General features: G+C 30.7%; 9 protein-coding genes and 1 long non-coding RNA gene across 17 annotated transcripts in view; 3 read left to right on the forward strand and 7 right to left on the reverse strand.

Moving 5' to 3' along the window:
- The window catches only part of LOC111426557 (G protein-activated inward rectifier potassium channel 3-like), a 46,613-nt gene extending 45,034 nt beyond the window's left edge, over positions 1 to 1,579 (reverse strand). For 2 of the 5 annotated variants that reach the window (XM_023061144.2, XM_071195677.1), the window contains exon 1: positions 865 to 1,038. The gene's annotated coding sequence lies outside the window, so the exon portion shown is untranslated. Of the gene's footprint in view, positions 1 to 713; positions 1,039 to 1,399; positions 1,504 to 1,562 lie in introns of those variants that run through there. The other 3 variants (XM_071195679.1, XM_071195680.1, XM_023061145.2) reach the window with 3 other exon arrangements.
- Positions 1,580 to 1,810: 231 nt separating this feature from the next.
- Positions 1,811 to 3,476, forward strand: LOC139429891 (uncharacterized). The gene is made up of 2 exons (XR_011640484.1): positions 1,811 to 2,002; positions 2,046 to 3,476. It is a non-coding gene; the product is annotated as an uncharacterized lncRNA (long non-coding RNA).
- LOC111426507 (innexin inx2-like) lies at positions 2,006 to 3,321 on the reverse strand. The gene is made up of 2 exons (XM_023061053.2): positions 3,078 to 3,321; positions 2,006 to 3,024 (listed from the first exon to the last, which is right to left on the reverse strand). Exons 1-2 carry the CDS (start codon positions 3,319 to 3,321, stop codon positions 2,168 to 2,170), a joined length of 1,101 nt encoding a protein of 366 aa, XP_022916821.1. The 3' UTR covers positions 2,006 to 2,167.
- On the reverse strand, positions 3,455 to 4,531 carry LOC111426508 (methyltransferase 2). 2 transcript variants are annotated; one of them, XM_071196211.1, is made up of 2 exons: positions 4,448 to 4,531; positions 3,455 to 4,386 (listed from the first exon to the last, which is right to left on the reverse strand). In XM_071196211.1, exons 1-2 carry the CDS (start codon positions 4,491 to 4,493, stop codon positions 3,473 to 3,475), a joined length of 960 nt encoding a protein of 319 aa, XP_071052312.1. In that variant the 5' UTR covers positions 4,494 to 4,531; the 3' UTR covers positions 3,455 to 3,472. The 2 variants fall into 2 exon arrangements, with proteins under 2 accessions (XP_071052312.1, XP_022916822.2); XM_023061054.2 differs by having other exon boundaries at positions 4,439 to 4,525.
- A 28-nt stretch (positions 4,532 to 4,559) lies between these two features.
- Positions 4,560 to 5,201, reverse strand: LOC111426510 (uncharacterized). The gene is made up of 2 exons (XM_023061056.2): positions 5,029 to 5,201; positions 4,560 to 4,975 (listed from the first exon to the last, which is right to left on the reverse strand). The coding sequence occupies exons 1-2, from the start codon at positions 5,108 to 5,110 to the stop codon at positions 4,617 to 4,619; spliced, it is 441 nt and encodes a 146-aa protein (XP_022916824.1). The 5' UTR covers positions 5,111 to 5,201; the 3' UTR covers positions 4,560 to 4,616.
- Positions 5,202 to 5,247: 46 nt separating this feature from the next.
- LOC111426506 (Hepatocyte growth factor regulated tyrosine kinase substrate) lies at positions 5,248 to 8,641 on the reverse strand. The gene is made up of 5 exons (XM_023061051.2): positions 8,510 to 8,641; positions 8,373 to 8,457; positions 8,051 to 8,315; positions 6,658 to 7,948; positions 5,248 to 5,883 (listed from the first exon to the last, which is right to left on the reverse strand). The coding sequence occupies exons 1-5, from the start codon at positions 8,541 to 8,543 to the stop codon at positions 5,453 to 5,455; spliced, it is 2,106 nt and encodes a 701-aa protein (XP_022916819.1). The 5' UTR covers positions 8,544 to 8,641; the 3' UTR covers positions 5,248 to 5,452.
- Positions 8,642 to 8,800: 159 nt separating this feature from the next.
- LOC111426505 (C-type lectin domain containing ema) lies at positions 8,801 to 17,939 on the forward strand. Of its 3 annotated transcripts, XM_071196210.1 has the most exons (12): positions 8,801 to 8,855; positions 9,404 to 9,468; positions 11,699 to 12,054; positions 12,106 to 12,245; positions 12,297 to 12,445; positions 12,531 to 12,760; positions 12,815 to 13,503; positions 15,900 to 16,360; positions 16,412 to 16,562; positions 16,866 to 17,179; positions 17,238 to 17,358; positions 17,419 to 17,939. In XM_071196210.1, the coding sequence occupies exons 3-12, from the start codon at positions 11,852 to 11,854 to the stop codon at positions 17,805 to 17,807; spliced, it is 2,847 nt and encodes a 948-aa protein (XP_071052311.1). In that variant the 5' UTR covers positions 8,801 to 8,855; positions 9,404 to 9,468; positions 11,699 to 11,851; the 3' UTR covers positions 17,808 to 17,939. The 3 variants fall into 3 exon arrangements, with proteins under 3 accessions (XP_071052311.1, XP_022916817.1, XP_022916818.1); XM_023061049.2 differs by having other exon boundaries at positions 17,238 to 17,939; XM_023061050.2 differs by having other exon boundaries at positions 16,412 to 16,550; positions 17,238 to 17,939.
- Positions 9,531 to 10,144, reverse strand: LOC111426511 (MAF bZIP transcription factor K). Its single transcript, XM_023061057.2, has 2 exons — positions 10,052 to 10,144; positions 9,531 to 9,981 (listed from the first exon to the last, which is right to left on the reverse strand). The coding sequence occupies exons 1-2, from the start codon at positions 10,091 to 10,093 to the stop codon at positions 9,616 to 9,618; spliced, it is 408 nt and encodes a 135-aa protein (XP_022916825.1). The 5' UTR covers positions 10,094 to 10,144; the 3' UTR covers positions 9,531 to 9,615.
- Positions 10,371 to 11,231, forward strand: LOC111426509 (sepiapterin reductase). The gene has a single exon (XM_023061055.2). It carries the CDS (start codon positions 10,400 to 10,402, stop codon positions 11,186 to 11,188), a length of 789 nt encoding a protein of 262 aa, XP_022916823.1. The 5' UTR covers positions 10,371 to 10,399; the 3' UTR covers positions 11,189 to 11,231.
- LOC111426512 (mitochondrial ribosomal protein S21) lies at positions 11,190 to 11,618 on the reverse strand. The gene has a single exon (XM_023061058.2). It carries the CDS (start codon positions 11,506 to 11,508, stop codon positions 11,245 to 11,247), a length of 264 nt encoding a protein of 87 aa, XP_022916826.1. The 5' UTR covers positions 11,509 to 11,618; the 3' UTR covers positions 11,190 to 11,244.
- Positions 17,940 to 18,790: the final 851 nt, after the last annotated feature.

Here is an 18,790-nt window from a genome sequence, read left to right on the forward strand (position 1 = left end):
ATTGTCTACACTTTAGACATTTTTTGCTTTATTTTTACAAACTCAAAAACATCTAGAAAGTTTTGGCACTACATTACCATAACACCTAGCCAAATTCTTGTACGATTCTAACAATAAAACGTACTCAAAACCAATTTATTTACCTACAATTTGTGCCCCAACCACATTGTTGCTTAAGTTACCTATATTTAGTTTCGAAATCCAGGCAGATATTTTCTAGACATTTCCGGCTTTATGTTTCGCACGGATATTTCTTTAATTCTAAATCTATTTCAATCCTTTTCAAACATTGACTATATTCAATGATTGTTTAAAAAAATAATTGTGTCAATAACATTCTTGAAGTAATAAAAATTGACGTTTAATATTTGACGTTTAAAATCAACGCTACCAACTTTTCGAAAATAAAATTATGTCAAATTATTTTTATGAAAAAAAAAAGTATTTTAAATAAAAATTATTTATCGAAACCGCAATTGATAAGAAAAAAACTTTAAGTATTTTAACTAAACCTAAAAAAATGCGTTTTAAATAAGCAACATTGCACAAAGCACTCAATAAGTTTAAACAATTAACTTTTTGTTCAACAATCACGTTTATTATTGTTCCCCTTATTTTTTATTCGTTAAAAATGTAAAAATTAACCTTGAATCAAATCCCAATTTAAAAATAAAATAAAACAAATCACTTCCTTTCGCATTTTGATTACTTACATTTTTTAACGTCAGTCAATTTGCAACTAAACACATTTTAATCAATTTCAAACACTTTCTTAGATTAAAAAAATTAAAAGAGATTTTTACGAGACACTTTTTATAGGCCGTTTCGATAAGAACACCCACAACCACTTCTCTACTTACTTACCTCTCCGAGCTGGGCTATAACAACATAAATTAAAGTTTATCACAAAACCGGTAAAACACAACGCGATGAAACAGAACGTAAAAATGCCGCGCATTCGGACGCGAAGCCGTCACAACAAGAACTAAACTAAATTTGCGTATCGACGTCCGTCGACGTCGTTGTACTTCGCGAATATATTCAAAAACTCACCGCTTTCAACCGACAACAGTGATATTAGCTACTAAAGCCCCCTCTTTTTAAAGAATAAAACGCATTTTTTTATAATAATAACAAATTTAGTTTGTTCAATAAATTGCGAATTAAAATAGAATCAAAAGTTAGCCAAAATATGATTGCGTCACGCAAAAAAGCCATAAAAATAGGATAATATCGTCCTACTTGTTTAATCTATTTTTATATTAACCAGCTTGACACTTTTTGAGGTTATTTCACAAAATTTTGAGGTTATGTTACATTATAACCTCTTTTTTGCTTTTTTCGTTTGATTCATTCAAATATTTACGTTATTCCCGCAATAATGTATTAATAATCGTACCTTAAATTTGAAGAGCCAACTGGCAACGATTTTTATTGTTCTTAAATTGGGCCCCAATTGTTGATGTTTTCGATAATATCGTTTGGAATTTCAGTATTTTCTTTCTAAACATAGAAACATAGTGTATTAACGACATTACTTTATCAAAATTGTATCAACTTACGTTTTAAATTCACTTAAACGGGATAATAAACACAATAAACATAACCTAAAAGATAAAGCGTTCAAATTTGAAATAATTTTTAGGTTGGTCAACATGAAATAATAAAATATAAAAAAATGTTATAATAAAATAAATTAATCATAGGAAATTATTATTATGAAGAAATTGTTTATTTTATAAACTTTTTTTTATTATAAACTTATTATAATCTGATAAAACGATATTTTCGATATCGAATCATTAAAAAAAAATTTGTGGGTTGGTAACTTGAAATGACAATTAAAGTTTAACCAAAAATATTTCAAATATTTTAGAGAAATAACGCATTTTAGAATTATTTTTCGATATTGAGAGATTTGATGAATATATATTAATAAATCATTATCTCTTCATAACCACAAAACCGACAAAAAAAGCAACAAGGTTGAGGTTATGTTATGGTCTGTCATAAATAATAATTTCATTAATAAACTCTTTTTTTAGGAAAACCACATAGGAAATTCAACTTTTAATAAACACAACTTATCGACTAAATAAACTGGGAATTTTGCATATAAATATCTATACAAATAAAGAAACATACTACAAAAACAAATTAAACGATTTTAAACAGGCATAGTAACCTCGAGATCATAAGGCAATGTTGATTTACTCTTTAAAACGGTTGCGATACTAACCAAAAAATCTTTATAAATCAGCGGATTTAAATTTTTACCTAATTGATACAAAAAGAAATAATCACCAAAAGAAACCTTGCTGGTTATAACATTCGCGTTTTTTCTTGATAGAAATTTAGTGTGGGCCATCAATAAATACATCCTAACTTTCGGTGAAAGAATCACAATGACTCTATAAATCATCTCATAAAAACTAATAATCGCAAGCACCAAAAACCAAACCCACAGTATCAAAAACAGCTTTTCATTAACAATGTTTAATGGGAGAACACACAAAGCATCGTCCCTTTGTACACCCCCAGATGGGCCATAATTATAATATGTACACTTTGTTACTTTAGGAAAAACTCGAGTCATTGGGTTCTCTCCATTGTAAAGTGCCAAAGCTATGCCGTAACTGGTGAATTGACCGCTTAAAAACCAATCCATAAACATAATTTGACAAACTACATTAATAAAATTTAATAATTCGCAAAAAGCGAATCTTAATGCGTAAAGATTGTGGGAGTAATTTCCGCTTAACACATAATTAACCAAGCGTTCTTTCGCCTCTTTATTCCAACAATTCGGGATTAAAGGCCCCCCTAAATCTTTAGCTAACAAACGTAATCGTCCACCTTCCCAATTTTTCCATAAATATCTCGGGATGTAAAATAATAACGCTTGGAAACAAAAAACAATGCAGACCCATTGATAATATTTTTGTGTTATTATTTCATCGGATGAATCTTGAAGCGTATCACTTAATAATCGGGGATCAGGTCCCAAACCACTCAAAATATTCTCTAAATCATAAAAAAAAACATCAATACAGCAAATTTTAATCAAAAATAGTTACCTTTTAACGTTTTCTTTATTGTAAAGGTCCCATAAATCCAACAATACGTTTCAATAACTTCGGAGTGCTTCGCCTTCACCTCACAATCGATTGGGTCCCCAAAATATTGTTTGGAGGTTAATAAAATCGAAAAAACTATCAACATAATCACCGTAAACTTGTAATGCAACTTGAAAATATTATTATCGGTGTGGATTTGTTCGACTTTTATCAGCGATTTGAATGAATTCAAAAAGTCCATCATGTTGGGATTAAATTAAAATAATCGGTTACGATGGGAAACGTTAAAGATGATTGAAAAACTAGTTTTTAAGTAAAAAATGATTTTGACGTTTTAAACTTTATAAGTGATACCAACATAAAATTAAGTCACTAAATTATTAAAAAAATTTAATTTAATTGAATAATTTTATTAATTCCGATACAACTTTAATATTAACGCTATTTCCAATTAAATTAAAACGTTGTTTATCGGTGATTTCATCGGGAAAATTAAAATTTTCCGGGAAACACATTAACCTCAAAACTTCCCTTGGTGTAAAATATCTCAAATTTAATTTCTTCAAACATTCTAATTTTGAATTAAAATCATCATAATTTTTTGATTCTTTATAAATCTGGTCAAATTCGTTTTTGGTTTTATCACAATAAACACTTCCGGTACCTTCGATGTATCTTCCGTAAGCTTTGGTAAAACAGCAACTTCTAAACGATTCGTTAAAACAAACGTCCAATATGTTAGCTTTTTTTAAAAGAATATCGTCGGATAAAAAATATTTTACATCAACGTTATTTTCGATTATATCACCAATTTTAAATGAAGCGTTTTCGTTAAATATCAAACTAGTTTCAAATTGAAATGTTTTTGGTTCTTTAACAGCGACGCAATAATATCTATGTCTAGTATTTGGAACCCCAAATTGATGAGGACTCAAAATGTATTCTTGGTATTGATAATTTTCATCGTTTAAGGTTTTTATTAAAATTTCCCTCATTTCTGATGTTTCGAATCCTTTAACGTTTTCGATGAGTATGTTTTTAATGTTTAATTGAGGGATAAGTCCCAAAACGTGCATAAACGAATCCGTTCTTGGATCTTTTACATCTTTTTTTAATCCGTTTCTCGTGAATGGCTGGCAAGGTGGAGACATTAAAATTGTATCAACTTCCAATTTATTAATAAATTGGGCTGAAAGTCCTTGAATATTTTTGTTTAAAAGGTTCGTTGTTGGAAAATTGTGTTTATAAACAACATTTGCCACAGTGTTTATATCGATTGAGGTTATAATTTCACCTGAGACATTACTGGCTGAAAAATACGGTTTTAAGATAATTATTGGGGTTAAATAATTCACTAATACCTTTTAAACCTAAATGCATCCCTCCTATTCCGCTATAAAGTTCTAAAACTTTCATTTTTGACGGTTTTATTTTTGAGGTTAAGTTTGACTTAACCTTACTTTTGCAAAAAAAATTTCAAAGTGATTTTTAATATATTTAATTTAAATAAAATCCTTTTTTACAAATGTGTTATATAAATCAATTTTTGATATCTAATCCATCTGGACTAACCGCCATATAACAAAGAACCCCACCGTTCGGTATTTGTTGAGCAGATACGAAAGCTCTTCCATCGGGAGCTTTGTGATACAACATAGGCATAATCGGGCCGGTTCTTTGTAAGAATGGAACTTCGCTGGCTAACATGTTCCCTAAATGTTCCGCTAAAGAACATAAATCAGATTCCGGGGGTGGTTTTGTGAACGGTCCATGAAGGAATTTATTTCGAACTTGAATTCTTAAGAATTGAATATATTCATTGCGCAATTTAGCAGTTTCTAAGTTGTCGTCGGGTATTCCCGTTAATTTTCTTACCCATTCCGAGCATCTAACTCGATCTTGAAATAATAAACTTGCTACAATAATTTATTGATGATTAAATTAAAATTACCGTATGGATTTGCTAAATCATGGGAATGCATTGCAATATCGTGTTGGGCATTTTTGAATTCTATGTTATCTTGGGTTGCCATTACTCATCAAAAATAAAGGCTAAAATAGAAAATTAATAAGAATATAGTCACATGTATACAATTTTTGATTGATTTTGACTTTTAATTTAGACATTTCTTCCGTTTTTTTGACAATTTTAAATCAAACAACAACAAAATTGCTTTTAAACTTGAATATTATAATTTTAATTAAGAGTACAAACCATATTACAACATTTATAGTTCTTAAACTTTACCAAAAATCTACATAAAACAGACACTTTTTTTATTTATTCGCATACTACAAAACTCCTCAAAATAATTTTATGTTCCATCAAAACGATCAAATCCATTTTGTTAGAACATAATTAATATTTTTATAATCTAATCAAAGCTTATTAACTCAGCCGTTTGAGTCTCCTCTTGAGTTTGTTGTACTTGAGGACTCGGCGGTGGCGCCCCCGGTTGTTGGTATTGCGGCAAAGTCATTGGAACACCTCCTTGTTGCCCCATCATCCCTTGTGTACCCCCCATCAACGCCGGTGGTAATTGCATGGGAGGAATTTGTCCCATTGGAGGAGGAATTCCTTGTCCTGGGGGGATATTCTGCATTATATTTTGTGGGGGGACTTGAATATTTTGAGGAGGACCTTGCATTCCCGGCGGTGGAGGAACTTGAACGTTTTGAGGTGGACCGTGAAGATTTTGAGGGGGAGCTTGAATATTTTGTGGGGGAGCTATGTTTTGAGGTGCCGATTGTATATTTTGTGGCATCCCCGGATGTGGGGCTTGAATGTTTTGAGGGGGTTGAACTCCTAAAAATTAAAAAAACTAATTAATTTAAACAAATAAAATTAAATCTGTCAAATTTGAATTTGAGGTTAACTTTAAATAATAATTAATATTTTTAATATAAGCGTAATTTCGTTGTTAAAACACATTTTTTAATTTATTTAAATTAAAAATTTAATTAAATTAACTATAAATAATAAATTTTATTAATATTAAATTGTATTAATTTTAAGTTGGTAGCTCTAAATCGCAAATTAACCATCGCGAAGTAAATCTATTTAATTTTAATAAAAAAAGATAATTTCAGGTGTGATTTAAGCAATAATTATTCATTATCGCATAATTAACCATAAAAAATCATTCTTTTTTATTTAAACAAATAAATTAAAATAAATAATTTTATTTAAAATATTAAATCTGTCAAATTCGAATTTGAGGTTAACTTTAAAACATTATAAAATTTATTATTTTAATGTAAACATAATTTCATTGTTAAAACACATCTTTTAATTTATTTAAATTAACAATTTAATTAAATCAACTATAAATAATAAATTTTATTAATATTAAATTGTATTAATTTTAGGTTGGTAGCTCTAAATCGCAAATTAACCATCGTGAAGCAAATCTATTTAATTTTAATAAAAAAAAGGATAATTTCAGGTAAGATTTAAGCAATAATTATTGGTTATTGTTTAATTATCCATAAAAAATCAACCTTTTTATTTTTTGTTTGGTAAAAATTTTTTTTAAAATGACATTTCAATTTTTTTTAGGTTATGTTATTAAATACTAACCTTGCGGTGGTATTTGATACCCCATCATCATATTGGGTTGCGCATATTGATAATAAGCGCCCATAGGTTGCGGATTACTTTGATATTGAGGCCCATGGATAGGAGACCCCATATACCCCCCAAATTGTGGATTAATCATGTATTGTTGCTTTTGTTGTTCCTGCCGCATTTGCATCTCGCGTTCTTGTTCCTGAATGCGTTGCAAAGCTAATTGCCTTTGATACTGTAAGTATTCCTGTTTTTTCTTTCTCATTATATCTAATTTATGCGCCATTTGCAGTTGTCTTTGTCTCTCGGCTTCTTCGGCTTGCCTTCGCAATTTCTCCCGGTGTTCTTCTCGGAGAGCGTCAAGCGCTGCTCGAGCGTCTTTAACTTGGGTTAATTTATCTTGGAGACCTTCGTAATAGATGCGATTATCGTCGTGTTGTTGAATGTATTTTAATAGTTGCGAATGCATTTTGGTTAGGTTCATAAAAAGGGTTTGGACGCTGCTATCGGTGGCTATTGATCGACCACGACTCGAATTCGATTTCATCCGATTAATAAAAATTTCGACTTGGGATCTTAATGTGTTTGTAAAATCCTCGATTGTTACATCAGCCATTCCATTCTCTTTAAATTTTAAATCAATGTTTTGAATTGGGGCACTCGCTGAAACCGATGGAGTACTCAAAGATGATTTAACATCATTATCGTTTTGTTGTCGATTTTCCCAATAAGTTCGATTTAAATAATGCGATAATTCAGGTGATTCCTCGGGGCTTTGACTGCGCACCTCAACTTTAGATTCTTGTACTTTACTAAAAGTCGCTGTTGAGGACACCCTCATTTTTTGTTTCTCTTTCGCTTCGGCTTCCGATTGACTCAAAGCCAACGCCAATTGAAGTTCTTCTTCTTCGCGTAATTCATCCTCATTCTTTTTGGGTGGGACTTGACTTTGTTGGGCCAACGAGCTCTTCAAGTACTCAATGGGTAAATCGGAGTCCTTTTCAACGGATTTCGCCGTCGCAAATGGTTTCGTGTGTAGTTCAAAGCATGCGTCGCAAACGCGCACTTCTTTTTCGATGCCGAATTTCGGTAGCGGGGTGTTTTTCTGCGAACACTGTCCGCAAAAAACTTGGCCGCACGCTCTGCAGTGATGTTTGCGCTGCATAACCCCGAACTGCACCCGACAGTGATGACACACTTCTCCGTCCACCCATTTTGGGGCACTATCCGCGGTAAACATTGCTTCTGATTCACGATAAGCCGGAAATGTAAAACCTTCCGCTTTCATTACCGTCACTAAATCCTAAATGAACACAAAGAAATTCAAAATGGCGATCTTTTGTTAATTTAATTAGATAAAATTGAGTGGTTATCGTAAACAGGTGAGTCATGCGGTATTATTTACCTTTAAATTGCTGTGTTTTGCATTTTTACGGGCAATAACTGAATTCCAAACTTGTAATAACTCCAACATTTTCTCTTTCACTTTGATGTGAGGGGTTGTTTTAACGAATTCATGTAAAGTCTCACAATACGCTTTACTTGTTAATTCATCATGTACCGAAGGGCAATTCTTTACCACACTTTCCAGAACCATCATCGCAAACATTGCACTGTGAGGATTTTGAGAGGCTAATTTCTTTTTTATCGCGGTTAAAGCGTATTTTGGCCTAAAAATTAATTAATTAATACGAATTTTATATTTTTAAGCGGTTTAAATCATTTACTGGATATCATCTTGACGAATTTGATCGCATATTTGCATGATTGCAGTCCAATCCGGTTCCATTAAGAAGTGGCTGGTTGCTTTATCTGTTTAAAAAATTAATCAATTGATTTTTAAATAAGTTATAAATGTGTTTACCTAGTTGCTTATCAAAACCGGAGTTTTTAAACATGTTGATGCTTTATGTTGTAACACAAAATAATAATAGGTGGTTTTTTTAAAGATTTCGTGGGATGTGTCACGGTTGTCAAAAAAAGTGACGTTTCTACCAGCTGATAAATTTGGTTGAGTTCTGTTTTATCGGCAATGATTCACAAAATTAATTATAAATATATTATATTAATGATAATTACATTAATTTTATTTATATTCACAAATTAAATTGTATAATTAATTAATTATTTATATTTAAAAAAATTTATATTACAGGTTCCTGTAATTCAGCACATCAATCTTATTTAATAATATTTATTGGACCTTCAAAGTAAGTATTCCTTTTATTATTATTTTTATTAATTTTAAGCAAATAAATCGGGCCAAGAATTTAAATAAATAAATTTTAATATTTTGAGGTTATAATTTTTGACGTTTAACAACTATCAGATCTTTGGGACTGCCGTCGTTAACACAGGGCGAATTTCTTTATCATAGGGATGAATACAAGTGCCCTTATGAAGTCAGAGCAAATAAATCTGGCCACACTATTCGACAGGTGTGATTAATACAGGGACTGACCCGGACTGACCTTTGGAATCAGTATAAAGGTCTTTGCCCACTACACCCTATCATACCATGACCGTAACCATATCGACACATGCAAAAAAATATTCAGCTGATTAAGTTGGTGTCAAAAAAAGTGACGTTTCTACCAGCTGATTAAGTTGGTTGAGTTCTATTTTATCGGCGATATATTTATAAAATTAATTATAAATATATTATATTAATAATTATTACATGAATATGCATCAATTTTATTGATATTCATAAATTAAGTTGTATAATTATTTATATTTTAAATTTTTTATATTACAGGATTCTGTAATCCAGCACATCAATCTTATTTATTGAGAATAGTTAATATTTATTGGACCCTTAAAGTAAGTATTCCTTTTATTATTATTATTTTTATTAATTTTAAGGAAATAAATCGGGCCAAGAATTTATATAAATAAATTTTAATGTTTTGAGGTTATAATTTTTGACGTTTAAAAAATCAATTTTATTTACTTATCTTAAACAATAAATCATAACGTTTCTAATTCAGGTGGAATAGGAATCTTATTATTAACAGCAAATTTAAGAAGAGCCTCATATCGGTTTTTAATTGTATGCACTTCCTCTTTAATCCTTACGACATCATCCTGCATCGTTTCCATGTCTCTCCACTCCTGCGTTTTCTCCGTTTCTAACTCGTCCTTTTGTTCGATCCTTTTAATTCGACACGAAGCGGCGTAACCCCGATTTTTTAGGGTTCTCCGTCGTTGTTTCATCCTGACGATTTCCTCCCGGGTTAAACCGCGCAATTTGAGTTGTCTGTTTAAATCGCGAACGGATATAGAAACCAATTCATCGTCGGAGATGTCGAGGACTGGCCCCGGGGACAGAGGGGGCTAAAATCAAAACGTTTATTAGAATGAGTAAGTTAGGAGGGGGCGAATTCGTGTCTTATCGCTAACATACCAACGCTTTTCGTCCATTTTCTTTGCGATGTTCTTGAGGCATTCTCAAATTACTTATTCTCAAATTACGACGCAGTATCTAGAGATGGAATTTACGCAAAAACTGCAAGTCATTGTTGGTTATGAATTGTGTTGGGAAAGTTTATTAACTGTTCTAAAAACATTTTTGTCCCGTTATAATTTGGGCCATAATTAATTTGTTTAAACATTTCGATAAGATTTTTACGTAAAATCGTGGAAATATTAAACTAAAAGTGGAAAATTTATGCGAATCATTTCAGCGTTGCCAACTAAATCTTTATAATTCCCCTAAATCACTTAGTCTTGATAAATCTTTGAATTGTAAAAGATGGAAACTTCGATTGATTTCTTAAAACCATGTTTTGTGATAATTACGGGTGCCTCAAAAGGTATCGGAAGACAAATCGCTATTGATACGTCAAAAAAGTTATGTGATGGATCTGAAATTGTTCTTGTGGCAAGATCTGAAGAAGGATTAAAAGAAACTCAAAGTTTAATAACATCTGTTACACAAAAAAACATCAAAATCGAAACGATTAAGGTCGATTTTTCTAATTTCACCTTATTGGATTGTGAAAAATTCTTTAATAACTTAACAACAAACACACAATTTGAATCAGGAGTGATTTTCCACAACGTTGGTTCAATTGGGACATTAAAAAAGGTTACAAATTTGGAGGATCTCGATGAATGGAAAAAGCATTATGATTTAAATTTATTCTCAACAATCCTCTTTAATAATCATTTTATTAAGACAATTGGGCCAATAACAAAAAGGATTTATGTAATTAACATTACATCTTTGTGTGGGAGAAAACCTTTTAATAATCTTGCTATGTATGGTTCTGCTAAAGCTGCAAGGGATTTATATTTTAAAGTGTTAGATGTTGAAGAACCCAACATTACTGTTCTTAATTACTCTCCAGGGCCTGTTAAAACGGATATGGTGGATATAATTGTAAATGAAGCCGAGGATGAAGGATTACGACAACAATTTAAAACTAATATTATGGAAAAAACCATTTTAACCCCTCCCCAAACTGTTTCGAAATTAATTTATTTGTTAGAAAGGGGTAAATTTAATTCTGGGGATACTGTTGATTATTATGATGTATAAATTTGATTAATAAAGAATTTATTTCTATTTAATAACTACAAAATTATTTATTTCATTTATATACATCCAGGAAAAGGATCTTTTCGGTTCTTTCTCAGAACAAATTGGATCTTGCGGTCCATATCTTCATTATAAATCGCTTTGCATTGCTCGAAATTAATTCTTCTTCTGTATTGATACGGTTTTTCGTAAAATCTCGTTCTCCGATATTGGTCTAAGATCCCATCTCGTCCCAACACCCTATTTAATATCCTACAAGCCGCTTCTATATCGTTATTTTGCACAAAAACAGTTCGGGCGATAAAACTTGAGTATTTCATGGTTTTTAGGTTATGTCGATTTATAGGTTATCTTTTACGTCACTTCTTATTCTTAAAGATGATGTTGATATAAATAATAAAATTAATATGAATTTAAGGTGGAATTATTATTATTATATGTAATTATTAATATTAATTAAGTTAATAAATTTAATTTAAATATAAATTTGAGATAAAAAAAAAATTTTAGTTGGTAACAATTCTTGTCAACAAAATTAAAATGACACACACATGACAAGGCCACAAAATCATAATAACACAAGTTTTAAGATGTGTTAAGTGTAATTTGAAAGATGTCGTAACTGATTAATCGTATAAGTGGCCCCAAAATTACCGAAAAGAAATGTTTAGAAGTCGGAGTTGGTTTGGAGGTGGTTGGGGTCGCCCGAAGAATCCTCACTCGTTGGAGCACCTCAAATACCTTTACAACGTTTTATCAAGAAATCAAACCGTATCAGAACATAACCGAGGATTACTCGTGGAGACTTTACGATCGATAGCCGAAATTTTAATATGGGGCGATCAAAATGACTCTTCCGTTTTTGAGTAAATCAATTTTGAATTTTTTTTTTCTTTAATTAATTCGATATTTTTTAGCTTTTTCTTAGAAAAAAATATGTTATCGTTTTTTTTACGCATCATGAGACAAAGAAGTGGGGGATCCAGTTTTGTTTGTGTTCAATTGCTTCAAACGTTAAACATTTTATTTGAAAACATAAGAAATGAAACTTCTTTATGTACGTAATATTAATTAATTAATTCGATTAATTATTTCATTATTTTTTTAGATTATTTATTATCGAACAATCACGTCAATTCGATTATCGTCCATAAATTTGATTTTTCCGATGAGGAGGTGATGGCTTATTATATTTCGTTCCTTAAAACGTTAAGTTTGAAATTAAATGTACATACAATACACTTTTTTTATAACGAGGTAATTATTTTAAATTTTAAAAGTATTAAATTGAAAGTGAGGTTAAGTGTATGTTTGGTTGCATAACTTTCTTCATTTTTTTTAGCATACGAATGATTTTCCGCTTTATACGGAGGCTATTAAGTTTTTTAATCATCCCGAATCGATGGTTCGAATCGCTGTGCGTACTTTAACGCTAAATGTGTACAAAGTAGAAGATTCTAGCATGTTGACCTTTATTAGAGATCGAACTGCAGCTCCTTATTTTTCAAATATCGTTTGGTTCATTGGAAAACACATTCAAGAGTTGGATAATTGCGTTAGAAACGATGCTGAGTACTTTTTTTTTAAATGTAATTAATCAAAGATGTTTAAATAATTTTGTTTTAGCCACCAATCCCAAAATCGCCTCTCAGATTTAGTTGCAGAACACTTAGATCATCTCCATTACCTCAACGATATTTTATGTTTGAACATAACAGATTTAAATCAAGTCTTAACAGATCATTTATTACATAAATTATTAATTCCCTTGTATATACAGTCTTTATCGTCTATGACGAAACTTTCTGATTCAAATGAAGCCCAAGCGACGCAAAATCTAAATCGAGTTTTTAATAAAAACTTGAACTTCAACGAACATTCGCAATACGATTTTATAAACGGGAAAGTCTCTTGTGTGGTCTCATTGTTTTTGTTATCACAAGTTTTTTTGATTATTTCGAACCCTTTGCTGGTGCAGGCATTATCTTGGATCATATTAAAATCGGATAAATTGATGTTGGGGAAAGGAGTTGACAAGTTGTTAAACTTTTATGAAGTTGCAAAACGCGATGAAGAAAATACTCACTTAAATAGCGACGTTTTAACCGATGGGAGTTCCTCTTCGAAAGAGAATTTGGCGGAGGAGCCTAAAAATATCACTGATGAGGAGAAAGAGAAATTGGTTTCTCCAACAAGCGATGAAAACTTTGATAAACCTTTTTTGGAGACGATTTTTAACGCTTTGGATTGCGCAGAGAATGATTACACAACGCTTTTTGCGTTAACTTTATTATATGCGATGGCGAATAATAAAGGTTATTTAATTTATAATTATAATAATAATAAGGTTGCGACCAAAAAACTTTTTTGAAATTGAAAGGCGATCTTTATTGATTTTTGGGTGCTTTGTCCTATTTTCTTTGATTATAATATTAGGAAATAGGACAACGCATGATATTGGTTCATTCATATATATAATTCTCATTTGTGAATGAGTTTTTGCAAATGGATTAGATTATAACTCAGGAATAAAAGAAGATTGAGTAAAACTTTTTATACAAAAAATGTTCCTTATTAGTCTGCAAAACATGTCTGATACACTATTTAATTACTTCAATTATTTTGTCCAACTTAGAGTCTTCCAAATTTGAAAAATTTCAAAATTGATGTTTTTGCAGATGGAATAGGTTATGATTGAAGGAATAAAAGAAGGTGGAGGAAAACTTTTATACAAAAAATGTTCCTTATTAATCTACCAAACATACCTAATATATCATTTTACCACATCGATTATTTTGTTCAACTTAGACTCTTCCAACTTTGAAAAATATCAAATATCAATACGTCTAACTTGTCACATTCGTAATCATGATTAAAAATCCTTTAAAATGAGTACAAACACGACACATTTATCTTCAATATTAATGAAGATATGGTCAACTTCCGGTTAGAAATGGAAATGTAAAATTTGACATATTTGTGATCTTCATTAAAAATACTTTAAAATGAATCCAAACATGATATATTTAACTTCAATATTATCCGAGATACAAGCAACTTCCGGTTTTAAATGTCAATGTCATTGTGACATATATTTAATTTTCATAAACTGTCTTAAAATTTATCACAAAAAACGAAAATATAAGTAAAAAACCTAAAAATTAAAGTTGGTATTAATATTTTATTAAAATTATTTTGCTAACTTCATTGTTGCCAATTTCAAGTTTAATATTTTTTGTTCTATCTTTTTTGTTTTTCGAAATAAATGCGTCATGTTTGGGCTCATTTTAAAGGTTATTTAATAACGATTACGAATACATTAAAATTAAAGTTGACATTAAAACCATGAAATTGTCAACTTTGAAATGTCAACCTCAATTTTGACGTATTTGTCATCGTCATTAAAAATCTTTTGAAATGAGTACCAACACGTCATATTTTATTTCAATATTAACGAAGTTATGGTCAATTTCTGGATTCAAATGTCAATGTCAATTTTGACATATTCGTAATTTTATCAAAATGTCTTAAAATAAATATAATTTTTTATAAAAACGAAAATACCAGAAAAAATCTCAAAAATTAAGGTTGGTATTAATATTTAAAAATTATTTTGCTAACTTCATTGTTGCCAATTTCAGGTTTAATATTTTTTATCCTAACTTTTTTGTTTTTCGACAAAAATGCGTCATGTTTGGACTCATTTTAAAGGTTATTTAATAAAGATTACGAATACATCAAAATTAAAGTTGACATTAACACCATGAAGGTGTAACTTTGAAATGTCAACCTCAATTTTGACGTATTTGTAATCGTTATTAAAAATCCTTTGAAATGAGTACCAACACGACATATTTCATTTCAATATTAATGAAGTTATGGTCAATTTCCGGTTTTGAAATGTCAACGTCAAATATGACATATTCGTAATTTTATCAAAATGTCTTAAAATAGATATAATTTTTTATAAAAAACGAAAATACCAGAAAAAATCTCAAAAATTAAGGTTGGTATTAATATTTAAAAATTATGTTGCTAACTTCATTGTTGCCAACTTCCGGTTTAATATTTTTTATTCTAACTTTTTTGTTTTTCGACAAAAATGCGTCATGTTTGGACTCATTTTAAAGGTTATTTAATAAACATTACGAATACATCAAAATTAAAGTTGACATTAAAACCATGAAGTTGTCAACTTTAAAATGTCATTCTCAATTTTGACGTATATGTAATCGTCATTAAAAATCCTTTGAAATGAGTACCAACACGACATATTTCATTTCAATATTAATGAAGTTATGGTCAATTTCCGGTTTTGAAATGTCAACGTCAATTTTGACATATTCGTAATTTTATCAAAATGTCTTAAAATAAATGTAATTTTTTATGAAAAACGAAAATATAAGAAGAAATCTCAAAAATTAAGGTTGGTATTAATATTTAAGAATTATGTTGCTAACTTAATGGTTGCCAACTTCCGGTTTAATATTTTTTATTCTAACTTTTTTGTTTTTCGAGATAATTGCGTCATGTTTGGGCTCATTTTAAAGGTTATTTAATAAAGATTACGAATTTAATAATAAAATTAAAGTTGACGGTGACACCTGAAAGTTTTTTTAACAGTTAGATCGCCCTAAATAATCTAAAAAGTTTTTATGAAATTAATTATTTAATTATTTTTAAATTAATTCATAAAATTTTTTTATTTTAGGTGTTTTACCTGAACACGTTGAATTAGTTTTACGACCAAAAAAATCGTTGGTGTCCTCATCAAGCGCAAAAGACATAAAATACACCTACAATAATAATTTAGTCGATCGAATATTGCATATTGTAATATTATCGTGTCAACCATCTTGCCGGGTGCGTTTAGTAACGCTCGAACTGGCGTTAAAATTGCTTGTACAACTCGTGATGTGCGATGGAAAAAACATTTTAAATGAGGCGCATAAATCGTCTATTGATACGGCCAAATCGCAAAGTACGGCTTTACTCAGGAATTTTTATAAGAGCGAGGAGATATTTTTGGATATGTTCGAACACGAATACTGTGATATGTCGAAAGGATCATTAAACGTTGAGTGGCTTTGTATGGATAGCGCGCTTTTATTACCGCCAACGGGGACTCCGTTAACCGGAATTGATTTTACAAAGCGTTTACCGTGTGGTGAAGTAATAAAGATGGTTTTAACAAAAATTTTTGTTTTAAACTGTGTTTGTTAGGTGGAAAGGGCAAGACGAGCAATTAGAGTTTTCTTTTTGGTGCGAGACACCGTCTTAACACTCAATGGTGACGTTGAAACTCAACTTCCTTTAACCAACCCGCAGACGAGCGTCCAAATTGATCAGGCCCTGGACTTGAGTATACCTCGTTGTGTGTTCGGGCCGCAGAAACTATACATTCACTAGACTATAAACATTTTTTATTATTTTTATTTTTTCATATCCTCAATTTTGTATTTTACCATTTTTTAACTATTTTTATCAGTCAAATTTGACATGATGGTTAAAGTGGTAATTAATTTTCGCAATTTTTTGCAAATAAATGTTTGTTTAAGCTTGATTAATTTTAATTTTAAGCATGTTAAGTCTAGTGTATGTTAAATTTCTCCGGCGTTTATTCTTGTCCAACTTAATATGTTTATTTTCCCCCGCATCCGGTTCTTATTCATTCCAGACAACTCCGATTTGATAGCTTGCACTGTCGCATGGAAAGATGGCAAAAATAAACGGCGATTTTTAGTCATCGACATCATGCAATTAATCCTCGTCGAGCCGGACCCCAAAAAGCTCGGCTGGGGCGTAGCGAAATTGGTCGGATTCTTGCAAGACATCGAAGTAACCGGGGATCAAGACGACTCGAGATGTCTTCACATCACGATTCACAAACCTTTATCGAGCACAACAGGAAATCGGGTTCCTTTATTATCGGCCAAATTCATTTTTGACGACAACATCCGTTGTATGGCAGCAAAACAACGATTATCAAAAGTAAATCGAACATTAATTTAAGTTCGATAATAAATGAATGTATCAAATTAATTTTTAGGGCCGAATTAAAGCTCGCCAAAAAAAGATGCAACACATAGCGCGATTATTAGATATTCCGGGACAATCGGGACCTCCAAGTCCGGCGTTTGTAGGTGCAGGTCTTTATGGGAACCGTACAGGTCGTGGAATCCGAGATAATCGTCCTTTATTTCATAACGTGAGAGTTCCGGGTTTTGCAGCCCCCCGAAGAGAAAGTACCCCCGGGGTTATTCACCGAACCGACGCTGATCGTAGAAGAAAAGACACCGAAAGTCCGAATGGAACGATTAAAAAGGAGACGCGTTCGAGAGAACCATCGGGATCGAGGGCTAAATCGAGAGAGGGGAGCCCAAGGATGCCGAGACCCCGCTCTGAGGAAATCCCATTGGAATTAATCAAAAAATCACCCGCTTCAATCATCGATATGGCCCCGAAGATCGCAATTATCCCGCGCCCCCAAATAGTTAGGGAAGAAGTCGTTAATGAAAATCAAAAGGTGGTTGTTGCAGAGGTTTCATCATCGATTGAAACTTCGTTTATTGCCGATAAAAGTACTCCGAAGAAAAAAGGACTCGTTGAGACTATTTAGTGATAAAATAATTTGGTGCTTTTATTATGTAAATTAAATTAATGTGTAAAATAATTTTTTATTGTTATTAAAGGTTAAAATCGGAGTTAAATTAAAAATAAATGTTAAATAAATAAAATATATTTATTGTTAGTAATATTTTTTTTAGGTTGGTACTTTTTGACATAAATTTAAAAATGAAACTTGTCAAAAATGTCAAATTTTATTTTGGCTAAAAATTAATACAAAAATTAACCCACATTAAAAAAAAATGGATGAAATAACGTTTGTGAGTGTCAGCAAAATTCGGGAATACTTAGAAAAGAGATCTGCAACAAGAAATTCGGTTGTTATCCGACAAAAAAATACTTTCGTAAAAATCGAAAAAATCAATGAGTTAGAAAACGATAAAGAAGGGTAAGTTTTATTTACTTAATTTATAAGATATAAACATCGCTCTTTAGGATATTATTCCGTTTAAGGAATTGAGAAAGTTATTCCGTAAGTGCGAACGTTGAGTCATTATTAGGATGACCGTGTGTGTGGCCCATTTCAAACCACATGTCGCCAGAATGTTACAAAATCGTTCATATTCTTTTGTGGTTTTCCAAATTATCAAAGAAATTTATCAGGAAAATTTACGAAATTCATGAAAAATCAAATATTAACGCATTTATAAAAGAATTATTATTAAATTAATCATTAATTTAATAATTAAATTGATTCAAATTAAATTTTAAGGTTAGAAATGTCAAAAACTGAATTTTTTTTTTTTGAGTGGGGATTAAATTGTCATCTGTCACTGATTTAATTGATTCTAACCTAATTTTTTTTTAAATTTTAATTTATTAATTAATGCTAAAAACGAATATAGATTTCGGTGAAATCGAAATTAAAATGAAATTTAAGGTAAAAAAGATTTATTCAAAACCAAATTATTCGTTTCGGTTAAATTTAAATTTTTGGGTGGGGTTCATACGTTATCTGCTTTTCTATTACGCCAC

Source organism: Onthophagus taurus, chromosome 5 (genome assembly GCF_036711975.1).
Source record: "Onthophagus taurus isolate NC chromosome 5, IU_Otau_3.0, whole genome shotgun sequence".
NCBI classification, from domain to species: Eukaryota; Metazoa; Arthropoda; class Insecta; order Coleoptera; family Scarabaeidae; genus Onthophagus; species Onthophagus taurus.